At 37.9% G+C, this 15414-nt stretch overlaps 1 protein-coding gene across 2 annotated transcripts in view; it reads right to left on the reverse strand.

The window, feature by feature from the left end:
• Window positions 1-15414, reverse strand: part of ripor3 (RIPOR family member 3) — a 52514-nt gene that overhangs the window by 13413 nt on the left and 23687 nt on the right. The window contains exons 1-7 of one of the 2 annotated variants that reach the window (XM_074667551.1): window positions 6982-7000; window positions 4357-4455; window positions 2448-2603; window positions 1143-1221; window positions 1019-1042; window positions 865-918; window positions 587-736 (exon numbers count right to left, since the gene is read on the reverse strand). In XM_074667551.1, the coding sequence (XP_074523652.1) occupies window positions 587-736; window positions 865-918; window positions 1019-1042; window positions 1143-1221; window positions 2448-2603; window positions 4357-4454 (561 nt within the window). In that variant the 5' untranslated portion in view covers window position 4455; window positions 6982-7000. Of the gene's footprint in view, window positions 1-586; window positions 737-864; window positions 919-1018; window positions 1043-1142; window positions 1222-2447; window positions 2604-4356; window positions 4456-6981; window positions 7001-15414 lie in introns of those variants that run through there. The other variant, XM_074667474.1, reaches the window with a different exon arrangement.

The following is a 15414-nucleotide window of genomic DNA, read 5'->3' on the forward strand; positions in this document are numbered from 1 at the left end:
CCACTGTGGGACAAATAAGCTGTCAATGGACCATAAAAGATTTCAAATCCAGGACAAAGTGGACTAAATGATGGATTCACTTTTTTCTAAATCAAACTAAAGTACAGAACTTGAGGAAATGCATTTAGTTGTGTTAAGTTACCATGAACAAGATTAGCACTGTCTCATGCCTTGATTCTGGGAAAGAGACAGTGGACCCAGGGAAGGCCAGTCTAGCTCTGAGGAAGAGGAGTTACAAGGACATGGAGGGCCCCATTGACTGGGTTTGCCTTGGGCCCCCAAACCACTACATACGCCTCTGTAAACAGCGCTAGTGACTTGTGAGGACTCGATAATTCCAGGCCTGTTTAAACACACCGTTAATGAATCTGTTACACACATTTCTGAGGCTGAAGAAGGATCCTGCAGAAGTTTGAGTCTAAAAGGATGAAAACAAACTGAAACAGAGAGAAATGACCTGAAACCAGCGTGACGCTCACAGAGTTAAGGTATGATGCATTTAAAGCTGCAGACTCAGCATCAGCGGAAGGTGTGTGTATCTGCAGATTGAGCCTGTGGGGTCAGGTATAATCTCAGGTGTGTGTACCTGCAGACTGAGCCTGTGGCTGCGGTTCAGCTCCAGCAGACTGCCTCTGGACGCTCTGGAGGACGGGGACAGAGAGAACGCCGTCTTCATGTTCACCGCTCCCTGACACAACCTCCACTGGATGCAGTACGTCTCATACAGCTCCTCCACCTGCACACACACACACACACACACACACACACACACACACACACACACACACACACACACACAGAAACATTTATCTGTGTGTTTTTAATCACAGCAGAAAAAGGTAAAAACTCTGAGGGGGTTTGTACCTTACTGATCTGAAACTCTAGTCTTCGTATGTATCTCTCCAACGCTCTGATTTCCTGTCAGAGGAAAAAAAACGGCGATCAGCTAAAAGTGACTCAGTCTGTGTTTGACGGCTTCATTATCCAAATCTGCAGGTTAAAGTCGTGCAGGGTTTACCTTCTCCAGGTCGTAGAGAAAAGCCTGAAACAGACAGAAAAACATCATCATCATCATCATCATCTTCATCGTCTCCAGCATCAACCTGCCCCCCCTCAGACCCCGCCCCCTTTTTGTTTCTCACCAGTCTGGAGTTCCTCTTGGTCTCTCTCTGCTGACTCGACAGGAAGTCCATCTCAGCCTGGTGACCCTCCAGAAACTCCCTGAGCACAGTCACATGATCACAGTCACATGATCACAGTCACATGATCACAGTCACATGAACACAACATGAGGGGGTGAAGATTCATGTTCTCACTCTTTAAAACTAGATCTCCTTCTTTATCGCCCCCTGGTGTATAAAATCTCTCAGCTCAGACTCCGACTGACTCAGCACACGTCAGGTACTGTCTCTTTAAGAAGCCCTGCCTGTTAGTCTGATCTGAGCCTGTTTGGATCAGAGTCAGTAACAAAGAGCAAAACACAGCCTTATGAAAAAAATAAAAAATAAAAATTAATTAAATAAAATGACGATAAAAAAATAATGATAAAGTAATAATATTGATAATAATAATAATAATAATAATAATGGTGATATAATAATAGTAATAATAATAATAATAATAATAATAATAATAATAATAAAAATAATAATAATAATAATATAATAATAATAATAATAATACTGAAAAGTATAAAATTCAGAATGACTTTAACTCTAATAAATATTAATTTCTCTAGTTGCATAATTCTGACTTTTTATAAAAATAAAATAAAAAGCTAAAAAAAAGTCCTGTTATAACGATTTACTAAATCATAGTTTTGACTCATCTCATAATTTAAACTTTTCTATTCAATTTAATGACTCTTTATTTCACTATTTAAGATCTAACATTTTTTAAATTTAACCCTTTAATTTTTTTATCACGACTTTTTATAAATTAATGTGATTTTATCACAATATTTTAACTATTGATGCCACAATACTCACTTTTATTAAAAACTTTTTTTATGTCTTTCTCATTTTTTTATGACCTATCATTATACTCACAATACAATGAATTTTACCATTTATTCAACAGTTTGATTTTTTTTTTCTTTTTCATTTTTATTCTCTATTTTATGATTTCAGGATTTTTTATATCGTGGTTTTGACTTTTTGTCTCTCTGTTTTAACTTTTTTTTTTATAATTCTTATTTTGACTTGAATACATCATTATGTCTTAAAAAATTTCATTTCATCAAGTTCAGTCTTTTGTTTCTCATTATATTGATAAAATATTCAGGTTGACTCTCTTTAGTGAGCTTCTCCATCTCTCTCTGTCAGCCTATCAGGGAAGAGTGTGTCAGCATGGGAATACGACCATATAAGGACATGTGTCGTCTGTGTGGTAAAAAAAAAAAAAAAAAAGTCAGGACCCCTCCTCACTCTAACACTAAGGTTTCTTACTTGAGTCCTTTTCGTAGCGCCTGAAAGACCCGGTCCACCTCGTCAGGCTGCAGGGTCAAGATAGCCCCGCCTCCTCTGCTGGGAGACAGGTGCATTCTGGGAGATTTAGTCCCAGTGATGGACCTGGATCGCGTGGAGCTGCGAACAGAGGACGACCTGAAAACACACAAAGTTAAAAAAAAATTAGTGATTTAAAGTTTGAAACTTCTTTTGTTTGTTTCTCAGGAGGAGTGTGTGTTTAAACTCATAATGTTTTAAATATATAATAAAATATAACATGCCTTCATTTAAATCTGGAGCTGATGAGCAGAAAAGTTTTGTATTCAGTCATAAATGAAATGTGTCTTTCTTGATATTATCCTTGAAAAGACGCCAACTTAAATGAAGTCTCTGAAAAGGAGTTTTAATTTAATTTAATTTAATTTTCTCTACAGTTAATTTTAAATTTTTCAACAGACATTTTATTTTCTCCCGAAAAACAAAGATTTCATTTTTATATCTAAATATAAATATTTTGTTTTTTTCTCTAATTTTTTTTTTGCTCATAGTAATATTTTTTCCCTCTAAAACAAACGCATTTTATTTTTTTCTAAAATTAATATTTTATTTTTTCTTAAAATTAATATTCTATTTTCTCTAAAATTAAGATTTTATTTTTAAGTTTTATTTTTCAAAATTAAACATGTATTGTTCTCCTTAAAATAAATATTTTACTTTTTCGCTGAAATGTTTATATTTTTTGCTCTAAAATTCACATTTCTCCTTAAATTAATATTTAATTTTTTCCTCAAATTATACAATTTTATTTTTTCTCTCAAGTCATTTTTTCCCCAAAATATTTTTTTTCATTTTTGCTTTAAAGTTATTTTATTTTCAACTATAAAAAGTTAAGATCAGAGACTAGTTATGTGAAAACTTTGATCCAAAAATACTAGTTATTTTTCTATTATTCTTATTCTTATATTCTTAATGATTCTATTATTTTTAATGATTGATTTTTTTTCTTCTCTTCTTTTTTAAAACTACACTGATGCTGTTATCCTTTAAATCTTTTTATTTATGATTTGAGTGCTATTTTATTATGCTTTTTTGTTCTCAGTAAAATAACCACTTGCTCCTCATGTTGAAACAGTTGGAACAGAAATACAACTTTCTGTGTGTGTGTGTGTGTGTGTGTGTGTGTGTGTGTGTGTGTGTGTGTGTGTGTGTGTGTGTGTGTGTGTGTGTGTGTTTTTAAATAAAGCATCAGGAGCCGTCCTCTGTAATCATGGACTCCTCCGTGAGTGTTTATGGCATGTCACACTTTCTGTGTTTGTGTCACCATCAAAGCTCCAACTTAAAGAATGATGGAGACCACACGGCCAGGAATGAGCTGTGTGTGTGTGTGTGTGTGTGTGTGTGTGTGTTAAAGTCATAAAGTGTGTTTTATGAGTGTGTAAGATGGGAAACAAAAGGACAGGAAACACATTCCAGCTCTGTCATTTCTGTCGGTCTCTGGGGACTCACAGTCATCATCTTTGTTTGTCTCTATTCTTTGATTTCAAAATAAAAGCCTGTGGTGTGTTCACTGTCTGCGTGGAGATCAGAAACAGGTCTGACACAGGATGGGGGATTTCCCTCCATGTGAAAAACAACATCCACATGTTTCATGATTAAATATCAGAGGATAACAACCTGATTTTATGAATTTTGTTTTGTCAGGGATGATATTTTGAAGTCAGGACTCGTCAGTCTCCACCTTTAAAGCATCACCTCCTATAAACGTAGAATCATCTCTCTTCAGCATCGTTTATCTCCACATTATCATCTTTTCTCATGAGGTTTGGTTCACCCTTGAACATCATAACTTGATTGACTGATTCGTGGTAGCTCTCTGTCTCCTGATTGGCTGTCGCAGTGCGTCACTCACCGCCGTCGTCCAGTCAGAGAGTTGAACCCGGTGAAGGAGCGACTCCTGTAGACCAACCCTCCATCTGACGGGGAGTCGAACCGCAGCTTCACCGACATCCTGAAGGAATCAGAGGAGGAATGGACCAATCAGAGATGATTCACCTCAGACACAGAGAAATCCCCCACGGCCATGTTCGAGTCAGGAAGTTTCCTCTTTTAGAGTCGTCTGGGCCCAGATCTCTAAAAATAAGGATAAAAACTCCAAACACTCTAAATGAGAAGCATGTGTGTGTGTGTAAGTGTTTCCTCAGTGTTTACTCTCTTAATGAACCTGCCGGGGCCCACGCTGATGACCCGCCTGTTTTCGTTTCCCCGGCTCATCGCGGTGTCTGCGTGCGCTCTTTTTACTCTGCGCTCACTCCGTCTTTACTCCACACGCTCACAAACAAACTCTTAAATCAGCAGGACCACCCCAGCTCTGAGGCATCCAAACAGGGAAGTCAGGACCATCTGTGGGACGGATTAAAAAGGAACGTCCTGAAAACAGACACAGACACCAGCTCGGGATGGGGAACACATGCAGACCAGTTCCAGACCAGGTCCAGAGAGGGTTCAGAGTCTCTGGGGGCCTCTCTCTGTCCACAGAGTCAGTTTTTATCATTAAACTCTTTGTTTGTACTCTGATGGAGCATCAGAGAGCCACAGCTCAGACTTTCAGAATAAAGATCAACAGATAAAACTGTAATGACTGAACTCGACCGCCTTCAGCAGGAACTCAGTGTCCGACATGATCCCTAAAAGTTCAGGATCCTGATCCTGGACACAGCATGGAGCTGATAAGAAGAAAAGTTTAGTGTTCAGTCATTAGTAAAATGTTTCTTAAAGTAAAGCTTTATGTTCCTCATGCAAACTTTCCTGATATTTTCCTTGAAAAGACCCTAACTTACATGGAGAAAAACAGAGTTTAGTCTCTGATAGGAGTTTTAAATTTATTCTATTTTCTCTCAAGTTCAAATTTTTTTTTTTTTCCCACAAAAATAATAAAAAATTTCCTCCCAAAACAAATATTTCATTTTTATATCTGAAATTAACATTTAATTTTTCTACTAAATTAATTTTTTTTTGCTATAATGAATATTTTGATTTTTTTCTCTAAAGTTGTTTTAATTTTTTTTAAATTCGTTTTTTTTTTCCAAAATCATTTTTTTCTCGACAACAAATATATATTTTTTCTCAAAAATGTATGTTTAATTTTTTTTCAATTAATTTTTTCCCAAAATCATTATTATTTTTATTTTTATTTTTATTATTATTATTATTATTATTATTATTATTATTATTAATATTAATATAATTATTATTTTTCTTTGAAACAAATGAATTTTTTTCTCTAAAATAGATATTTAATTTTCCCTTAAGATTAATGTCTCACTTCTACTCCTAAAATTTATATTTTATTTTTTCTTTAACATTCATTTTTTTCCCCTTGAATTAATATTCAAAATTTTCATTAAATTTTTTTATTACTATTTCTCTCAAGTCATTCTCCCTCCCCACAAATTTTTATTTTTTAATTTTTGCTCTAGGTAGGTATTTTTTTTATTCTAAAAAGTTAAGATTTAAGACTATTTTTGTGAAACCTTTGATTCCAAAAAGACTATTCTTCTATTTTTTTTTCTTTATGATTGATTTTTTTCTTCTCTTCTTTATTAAAACTACACCTATGCAGTTGTCCTTTTATTTTTGTAATTTATGAATTTACTCTAAGTGTTATCTAGTAAAATAACCACTCACTCTCATCATGTGGAAATTAAACGAAACCTCCTGGTTGAAAATCATGAAGCTGACAATAAAGTGTTAGAAACTGCAGTTTCCTGGAGAGACCACTAGAGGCTGTGTGCAGAAACAGTGGCGACCATGTACACACCCATTCAGGGAGCTGATCTTTCCAGCAGATATAAACATGTTTACAGCCGAGGTCTTGGACTGTCGGTCTTTGTGCTGTAAATGGATCCATGTTCTCCTGTAAAACCTGCCCGACCACAGATCCTGAGAAATACTTTTAGAAACAACACATTTAAGATAATCTGATCAGATAATCTGATTTGAAATCTGAACGTATTGAAACTCACTTTAATGGAGCACGTCCACAGCTCAGAGATGACAGCTTCAGCTCCATAAACAGACCTCTGTCCTCTGCAGCAGCAGCCCGGGCTCTGACCCTGACCTTTGACCTTTTACAGCAGATCACCCCCTACTCTCTCTCCCCCTCACTTCCTGTCCATTAAAAAAGAAACACGGCACCAAACGAACTCCCCAGAAAACGAGCTCGGAGAGTTTCAGACACGTGACTCAAACTGCTCATCGTTTCCTGTTTTTACAGAACGGAGAAGTTGACTTTGAAAACAGACAAACATCAGAAACCTGGAGGGAAACCACACCTGTTCTTCTCTTGAACTGAAGCAGAGGTTTAAATCTGTGACAGAAGACGTGACGATGAGGAAACAACTCTCCTCCATGACTCAGTGACTCCACACTTTGCTCTGACTCATGAGGAGGTGTTAATAACGAAGTGACTCTTTGCCCACAGATGACAGAAATAAACATGTCAGTTCAGATTTTCTCTGTTTTCCTCCAAACTGACCTCAAACACAGAATTCAACCCTCCACACCTTCTCCTTCAGCCTCTCTTCATCCAGTCTGTGTCAGATGAGGGAAACCGCCCTGAGCCTCAGTTTTTCCTCCTCTTCCTCTCCTGTAACACCTCCTCATACTCCTCATTTCCACATCTGATCTGCGTGGAGCTGAATTAAAAACCTGCAGCTCCTCAAACCTGCTGCCAGCGAGCAGAGAAACCCAGTTCACAGTTCTGACCCAGAAACAGGGTTCGCTCTGACGCCAGGACTCAGAGAGTCACCGAGCAACCGCCGAAAACACACACAGAGAGATGGAGGAACCAGGTTTGACACACACTCAGAGCCTCTCACAGAACTCCCAGTGGAGGAAACGTCCACCACTTTGAAAAGATGATCGTTATTTTCATTTCCTGTCTGTTTATTCAGAGTTTCTTCCAGGAGGTCGGAGAGAAAACATCTGTTCAGGATCAAAAACGACAGAAATATTAAATATTAAACAGAAAAGAATAACTCTGCCAGCTGTGCTTCTCTGAGATGTCTAACATGCCATGAATTCATGGAGCTGTTTGCAGCAGCTGATTGGCTGGGTTCAATTGTCCTGCCGCCCTGCTGGCGTACAGCAAATGCTACCAGGCTGAAACATGGAGCCAGAATCATCCGAGGTTGAGAAAATCAAAAACCTGCTCTGAGTCAGTGTGGATCTATTCTTTCTGCTCTATTTCTATGTTTCCTTCACTCTCAGTCGCCCGTGGAGAAAACAGAGAATCTCCAAAGTGTTTCCAAAGTCAAACATCCACCAGCTGAGCTGCTTCAAACTGTGTGTGAGGAAGAGTGTGTGTGTGTGTGTGTGTGTGTGTGTGTGTGTGTGTGTGTGTGTGTGTGTGTGTGTGTGTGTATTTAAGACATGTGTTTTGACTACACGTAGCAGCTGCAGTCTGCGGCCTTCCCAACTGATGGATGCTGATGGGTACTGATGCTAATGGATGTTAATCTTTGTTGATGGCTGTTGATAGATGTTGGTATATTTTGAAAGATGTTGGTAGATTTTGATGGATGTTGGTAGATTTTGATAGATGTTGGTATATTTTGATGGATGTTGGTAGATTTTGATGGATGTTGATGGAAATTGATGGATGTTGGTAGATTTTGATAGATGTTGGTAGATTTTGATAGATGTTGGTAGATTTTGATGGTTGTTGGGAGATTTTGATGGATGTTGGTAGATTTTGATAGATGTTGGTAGATTTTGATAGATGTTGATAGATTTTGGTAGATTTTGATAGATGTTGGTAGATTTTGATGGATGTTGGTATATTTTGATAGATGTTGGTAGATTTTGATAGATGTTGATAGATTTTGATAGATGTTGATAGATTTTGATGGTTGTTGGGAGATTTTGATGAATGTTGGTAGATTTTGATAGATGTTGGTAGATTTTGATAGATGTTGGTAGATTTTGATGGTTGTTGGGAGATTTTGATGAATGTTGGTAGATTTTGATAGATGTTGGTAGATTTTGATAGATGTTGATAGATTTTGGTAGATTTTGATGGTTGTTGGTAGATTTTGATGGATGTTGGTATATTTTGATAGATGTTGGTAGATTTTTATGGATGTTGGTAGATTTTGATAGATGTAGGTTGATTTTATGGATGTTGGTAGATTTTGATAGATGTTGGTAGATTTTTATGGATGTTGGTAGATTTTGATAGATGTTGGTAGATTTTGATAGATGTAGGTAGATTTTAATAGATGTTGGTAGATTTTGATAGATGTTGGTATGTTTTGATGGATGTTGGTAGATTTTGATAGATGTTCGTAGATTTTGATGGATGTTGGTAGATTTTGATAGATGTTAGTAGATTTTGATAGATGTTCGTAGATTTTGATAGATGTTGGTAGATTTTGATATATGTTGGTATATTTTGATAGATGTTGGTAGATTTTGATGGATGTTGGTAGATCTTGATAGATGTTGATAGATTTTGATAGATGTAGGTAGATTTTTATGGATGTTGATAGATTTTGATAGATGTTGGTAGATTTTGATAGATGTTGATAGATTTTGATAGATGTTGGTAGATTTTGAAAGATGTTGGTAGATTTTGATAGATGTTGATAGATTTTGATAGATGTAGGTAGATTTTTATGGATGTTGGTAGATTTTGATAGATGTAGGTAGATTTTTATGGATGTTGGTAGATTTTGATGGTTGTTGGGAGATTTTGATGAATGTTGGTAGATTTTGATAGATGTTGGTAGATTTTGATAGATGTTGGTAGATTTTGATGGTTGTTGGGAGATTTTGATGAATGTTGGTAGATTTTGATAGATTTTGATGGATGTTGATAGATTTTGATAGATGTTAGGAGATTTTGATGGATGTTGATAGATTTTGATTGATGTTGGTAGATTTTGATTGATGTTGGTAGATTCTGATGGATGTTGGTAGATTTTGATGGATGTTGGTAGATTTTGATTGATGTTGGTAGATTTTGATGGATGTTGGTAGATTTTTATTAATTTTGGTAGATTTTGATGGATGTTGGTAGATTTTGATAGATGTTGGTAGATTTTGATATATGTTGGTAGATTTTGATAGATGTTGGTAGATTTTGATGGATGTTGGTAGATCTTTGTAGATCTTGATAGATGTTGGTAGATTTTGATAGATGTTGGTAGATTTTTATGGATGTTGGTAGATTTTGATGGCTGTTGGTAGATCTTGGTAGATCTTGATGGATGTAGGTTCATTTTGATGGATGTTGGTAGTTCTTGATAGATAATGATGGATGTTGATGAATGTTGATGGATGTTGATGGATGATGATGGATGTTGATGGATGATGATGCATGTTGATGGATGTTAATGAATGATGATGGATGTTGACTGGTTTTGATGGATATTGAGGGATGTTGTTGGATGTCGGTAGATCTTAATGGATGCTAATAGATGATAATAGATTTTGGTAGATCTGATGGATGTTGGTGGATATTGGCAGATCTTGATGGATATTGATGGATGCTGATGGATGTTGAAAGATGTTGGTGAATACTGATATCATGGGTATATCTTAATGGATATAAGTGGATGTTGGTAGAACTTGATGTTTATTAATGGATGTTGATGGATGATGATGGATGATGATGGCTATTGATGGATATTGATGGTTGTTGGTAGATATTAATGGATACTAATGGATGATGATAGATGGTGATAGATTTGATGGATATTGGTGGATGTTGGTTGTTCTTGATAGATATTGATGGATGTTGATGGATGTGATGGATGATGATGGATGCTGACTTATGTTGGTGGATGTTGGTAGAACTTGATGTATAATGATGAATGTTGATGGATGATGATGGATGTTGATGGACGTGATGGCTGTTGGTAGATCTGGATGGATGTCGATTGATGTTGGTAGATCTGGATGGATGTTGATGAATGTTGGAAGACCTTGATGTACATTGATGAATCTTGATGGATGTTGATGTATATTGATGGATGTTGATGGATGTTAATCGATGTTGGTAGAACTTGATGTATATTGATGAATGTTGATGAATGTTGATGGATGTTGATGGATGTTGGTAGATCACGGTGGATATTGATAGATATTGATGGTTGCTCAACGATGTGAATGAATGGTAACGGATGTTGATGGACGCTGGTAGAACTTGATGGATGTTGATGGATGTTGATGGATGATGATGGATGTTGATGAATGTTAATGGAAGTTGATGGATGTTGATGGATGTTGGTAGATCGTGATGGATATTGATGGATATTGATGGTTGCTGAACGATGTGGATGAATGTTAACGGATGTTGATGGATGTTGGTTGATCTTGATGGATGTTGATGGATGTTGGTAGAACTTGATGGATGTTGATGGATGTTGGTAGATCGTGATGTATTTTGATTAATGTTGATGGTTGCTAAATGATGTGAATGAATGGTTACGGATTTTGATGGATGTTTGTAGATCTTGACGGATGTTGATGGATGTTGGTAGAATTTGACGGATGTTGATGGATGTTGGTAGAACTTGATATATTTTGATTAATGTTGATGGATAATGATGGATGTTGAAGGATGTTTATGTATGATGATGGATGTTGGTGGATGTTGGTGGATGTTGATAGAACTGGATGGATACTGATGGATGTTGATTGATGTTAACTGATGATGATTGATGCCGACGGAGGTTGGTTGATCCTGATGGATGCTGATTGATGTTTGTAGAATTTGATGTTTAATGATGGATGTTTGTAGATGCCTGGGCTGAGAATAATGCTAGGCTTCAGTTTTGAGGTTTCAATCACTTTGACCATTATCCAGACCACCTATTGTTGAGAATCAGTATTTGCATATAAGTGAGCCCCTGTTCTGCTACTCTCTTCTCTGCTCAGCATCCTCTGCTTCCTGTGTTCCCCAAAGATGGACAGACATTAGCTGATTAGCTGACTCTAACTCTGAGTCCACTGCAGGGACGTCCAGCTGAGTAAGAACAGGATCCTCCAGGATCCAAACACCATGAAGAGTCTCTCAGTGTGAATATAAAAGTGAAAGTGAGCACGCCCAGCCTGCTGGACCTCCTCCATCAGGCCTCACTCTGTGTGAGCACAGCTGCTCTCGGAGCAGGAGGTCAGAGTTTGAGCAGAGATGTGGATGATTAGCAGAAAAAGCCAGAGAGCGTTTCACTGCCAACCTTTGTTTTCTGCTCCACAGAAAGACTCTCCTCTGAGGATCAGGGTCTTTACGAGCTGGCTGTCGGAGCAGGAGGAGAAATTAGAGCCAAAAAAGAAATAGAAACATGACCAGAGAGTGTGAAAGTCAGATTGGATTCATCTGGTGTGAAAACGTAAAAATCTGTGAGGCTGGTGTTGCAAAACAATCTGTGAATGTGCAAACAGATCCTCAAACATGTGGATGGAGGGGAGTGGAGCTCTCTGAGCTCATGTTTAACAGAAAACTACCTGAAGTGGACGTGATTAGTTCACCTTTTTACAATCGTAAACGTGAGCTCTGCAGAGTTTGGTTCCTAAGAGAAAACATTTCTGCAGCTGTGACGTTTAATTTGGAGCTGGTTGTCAGTAGCAATTCAGTAAACTACTGTCCTCTAGTTCACAGGACGGTGAGAAGAGGCGAGGTGAGAAGGAGGTACACGGCTGCATGGAAACTACACATTGTGGACCGTCTTGTACATAATAGAAATCATTAAGAAGAAACAGAGTCCAGGAAAGCGGTGTGACTTCTGTTCCAGATTTTGCCACACTCTCGAGTCTTATCAAGTGAAAAATCTCCAGCATTAAGAAATAACCCTGCAGAGACTTTCACCTCTACTTCCTGTTCCTTTTATTCTTCACATCACTTCCCAAACTCAGTCCTAAGTGTTCACTTCCTCAGATATCAAAGTCAGTGGAGTGCATTGCCTGTTGTTTTCTCTGTAACAATTGTACCTGCTGCCTCCAAGTCTTTCTGGAGCACTTTCAGGGTGGTCCGTGGCTCGTTGAGTACTCTTCTGACTATCTTTCTGACTCCGTGGTCAGAAATCTTCAAGGAGCTCCTGTGAGTGGCTTGTTGATGGTAAGGTGGTGCTTCTTCCACTTGTGAATAATGGCCCCAACGGTGCTGACTGGAATATTCAGGTGCTTTGATATAAGTCTGTTTTAGGGTGAATGCAAAAGTTTTGTTGCCTTTTGGCCTCGTGTTTACATGGAAACACATTTCAGACGACCTAAAATGCAAACTTTTTGAAAACGACCTCCAGAGTGGAAATTTCTGAAACGCTGCCGACACCGTTACCATGTAAATGGTAAGCCGGTGTTTTCAGTGGTTCATCCCGATTGGCCGGCACAGGTTCATGTCTGAAAAAACAGACTTGTATGAGTTTAAAAATGCCTCGAGCCGCACTTATCAGCAGATTTGCACGCCGGGTAAATATTATTTAAAATGAATGAAGGGGAATATTAGTTTTTGAAAACACCCGGCAACATGTGGACAAGGCCTCTGAGAGAAACTGCTTCAGAGACGAACAGGAAACAAGGAAACAGAGAACATGTTCTCATTACTGAGCAGAGAGAGGAGATCTGCTTCACAGGAATTAAGACAGACACATTCCTCTGTGTGTGTGTGTGTGTGTGTGTGTGTGTGTGTGTGTGTGTGTGTGTGTGTGTGTGTGTGTGTGTGTGTATCTATGAGAGAAGGGGACTGTAGGGAAAGGGGGGAAGAGTTCTGGTCTTAAATAATTAGCCCTGACCTGAGAGTGATTTACAGGGTCCCATGTGGCGAGGAGGTGGGAGGTCGGGGCCACTTTGTGTGTGTGTGTGTGTGTGTGTGTGTGTGTGTGTGTGTGTGTGTGTGTGTGTGTGTGTGTGTGTGTGTGTGTGTGTGAGTGTGTGTGTGTGTGTGTGTGTGTGTGTGTGTCTTAAAGCATGTAGCAGAGCCTCATGAGGAGCCTGTACATCGTCTGTGGTGGCGAAAACACACTCACATGCACGCACAAGAAAACATGTCAAACACTTAAAGATAAAACACACACACTCACACACACACTCACACACACACACACAGATTCTTGGGGTTCGGCTCTAAACGTTTTCTCCTGTTGTTCTCCCTCAGCTCAGACTTCATCAGCCTCACTCACGCTCATATTTCTGTTTGTGTGACTCAGTAAAAATCATTTCATCCAATCAGAGCGATTAAAACTCAGAGGGTCGGATCCTGAGTCTGAGACCCCCAGTCCTGATCCGTTAGAGGGGGGTCAGAGAGACGGGACTGATGGTTAACTTCAGCCTTGTTTGGTGTTTCAGGAGCTGTGATGGTTTAAGGAGCCAGAGGGGACCATGTTTGGACAGAAGAGAGTAAAACATTGAGACTCAGGACACATCAGTAAAGACCGCCACCGTCTGACGGCGTGATGGAACACAGACCTCACATGACAAGACGCCACTTCCTGTTCTGTGCAGAGTTAAATCTCTTTCTGATCAGTCTCAGCTTTACTGTGAATTTAAGGTAACAGAAAGGTTTTATTTTGGCTCATTATTTCCTTCCAGAGAGTCTCAGCTTCACTGTATATGTTTTGTTATGGTTAACTATAAATTTGTTTTTTTTAAGTATCAGTTTCTCAAACAGAGGCTTCACTTTAAGTCGTGTTAGTTTTTGTTGATGTTAGTCTCAGTTTCACTGTAAACAAATAAAACAGTTGTCTCACTATTAATCTTTGAGTATTGAGTGTCAGTTTCACTGTTTATGGTGAGATATACAGAGTCTTCACTCTGTGTCCCTGTTCATATCTCTAATCAGTCTCAGTTTCACAGTAAATTGTGAGAGTGATTAAAAAAAGTCTATGTTCTGGCTAAGTATGATAGTTTTTCTGGCAAGTCTCAGTTTCCCTGTAAACAACTAAAACAGTTGTCTTACTATTGATCTTTAAATATTGAGTCTCAGTTTTATGGTTTATAGTGGGATATACAGAGGCTTCACTCTGTGTGACTGTTTAGATCTCTCTGATCAGTCTCAGTTTCACTGTTAATTGTAAGAGTGATAAAAATGTCTATATTCTGGCCAAGTATTACAGTTTTTCTGGCGAGTCTCAGTTTCCCTGTAAACAGAATGCAAATAGAGGCTTCACTTTGATTTACTGTTAATATGTTTCTGGCGAGTCTCAGTTTCACTGTATAAAACGGAAGCAGTCCCCTTTCTCAGACTGTGCTATCAATCTGTAAATGATGAGTCTCAGTTTCACTGTGCATAATAAGTTCTACAAAGTCTTCACTGTATCCTATGACTCATCTCTTTCTGAGCAGTCTCAGATTCGCTGTTAACTGAAGGTTAGAAAGTGACTAGAAAGTGTGAAGTCCAACAAATTTATTTAAAAAAAGTATCAGTGTCTTAATTAGAGGCTTTACAACAAGCTACTGATAATCTTCATTACTGTCAGTCTCAGTTTTACTGTAATCAACCTAAAAAAAAACTGTCTCTAGTTTTACTAGTCTGTATACGGTAAGTCTCAGTTTCACTGTTTATAGTAAGTTTTATGAAGGCTTTACTCAGTCTCGCTGTTCACCTTTCTCTGATCAGTCTCAGTTTTACTGTAAAGTGTACGTCAATTAATGAAGTCTGTATCCTGGCTAAGTGTTATAGTTTGTCTGTTGAGTCTCAGTTTCCCTGTAAACAGAAGGTTACACGGAGCCTTATATTTTCGCTTGAAACAATTGGTCTCTTAAAAGGGTTTGTTTCTTTTACAGAGAATTCTCTTTGATTTACTGTAAATTAGTTTTGTAGTGAGTCTCAGTTTCGATGTAAATATTCTGAAAAGGGTCAGTTTCCTAGTAAGTTTTTACTAACACAGAGACTTTACTCTTAGCCACTGTAAACACTCTTGTAAATTCTCTTACTCTTGCTTTGCTTTTTTCCTTGAATGTTGAGTCTCAG

The sequence above is a fragment of the Halichoeres trimaculatus genome, unplaced genomic scaffold (genome assembly GCF_033239565.1).
Source record: "Halichoeres trimaculatus isolate MK-OKI-2021-1 unplaced genomic scaffold, fHalTri1.1 fHalTri1_scaffold_1, whole genome shotgun sequence".
Lineage (NCBI taxonomy): Eukaryota > Metazoa > Chordata > Actinopteri > Labriformes > Labridae > Halichoeres > Halichoeres trimaculatus.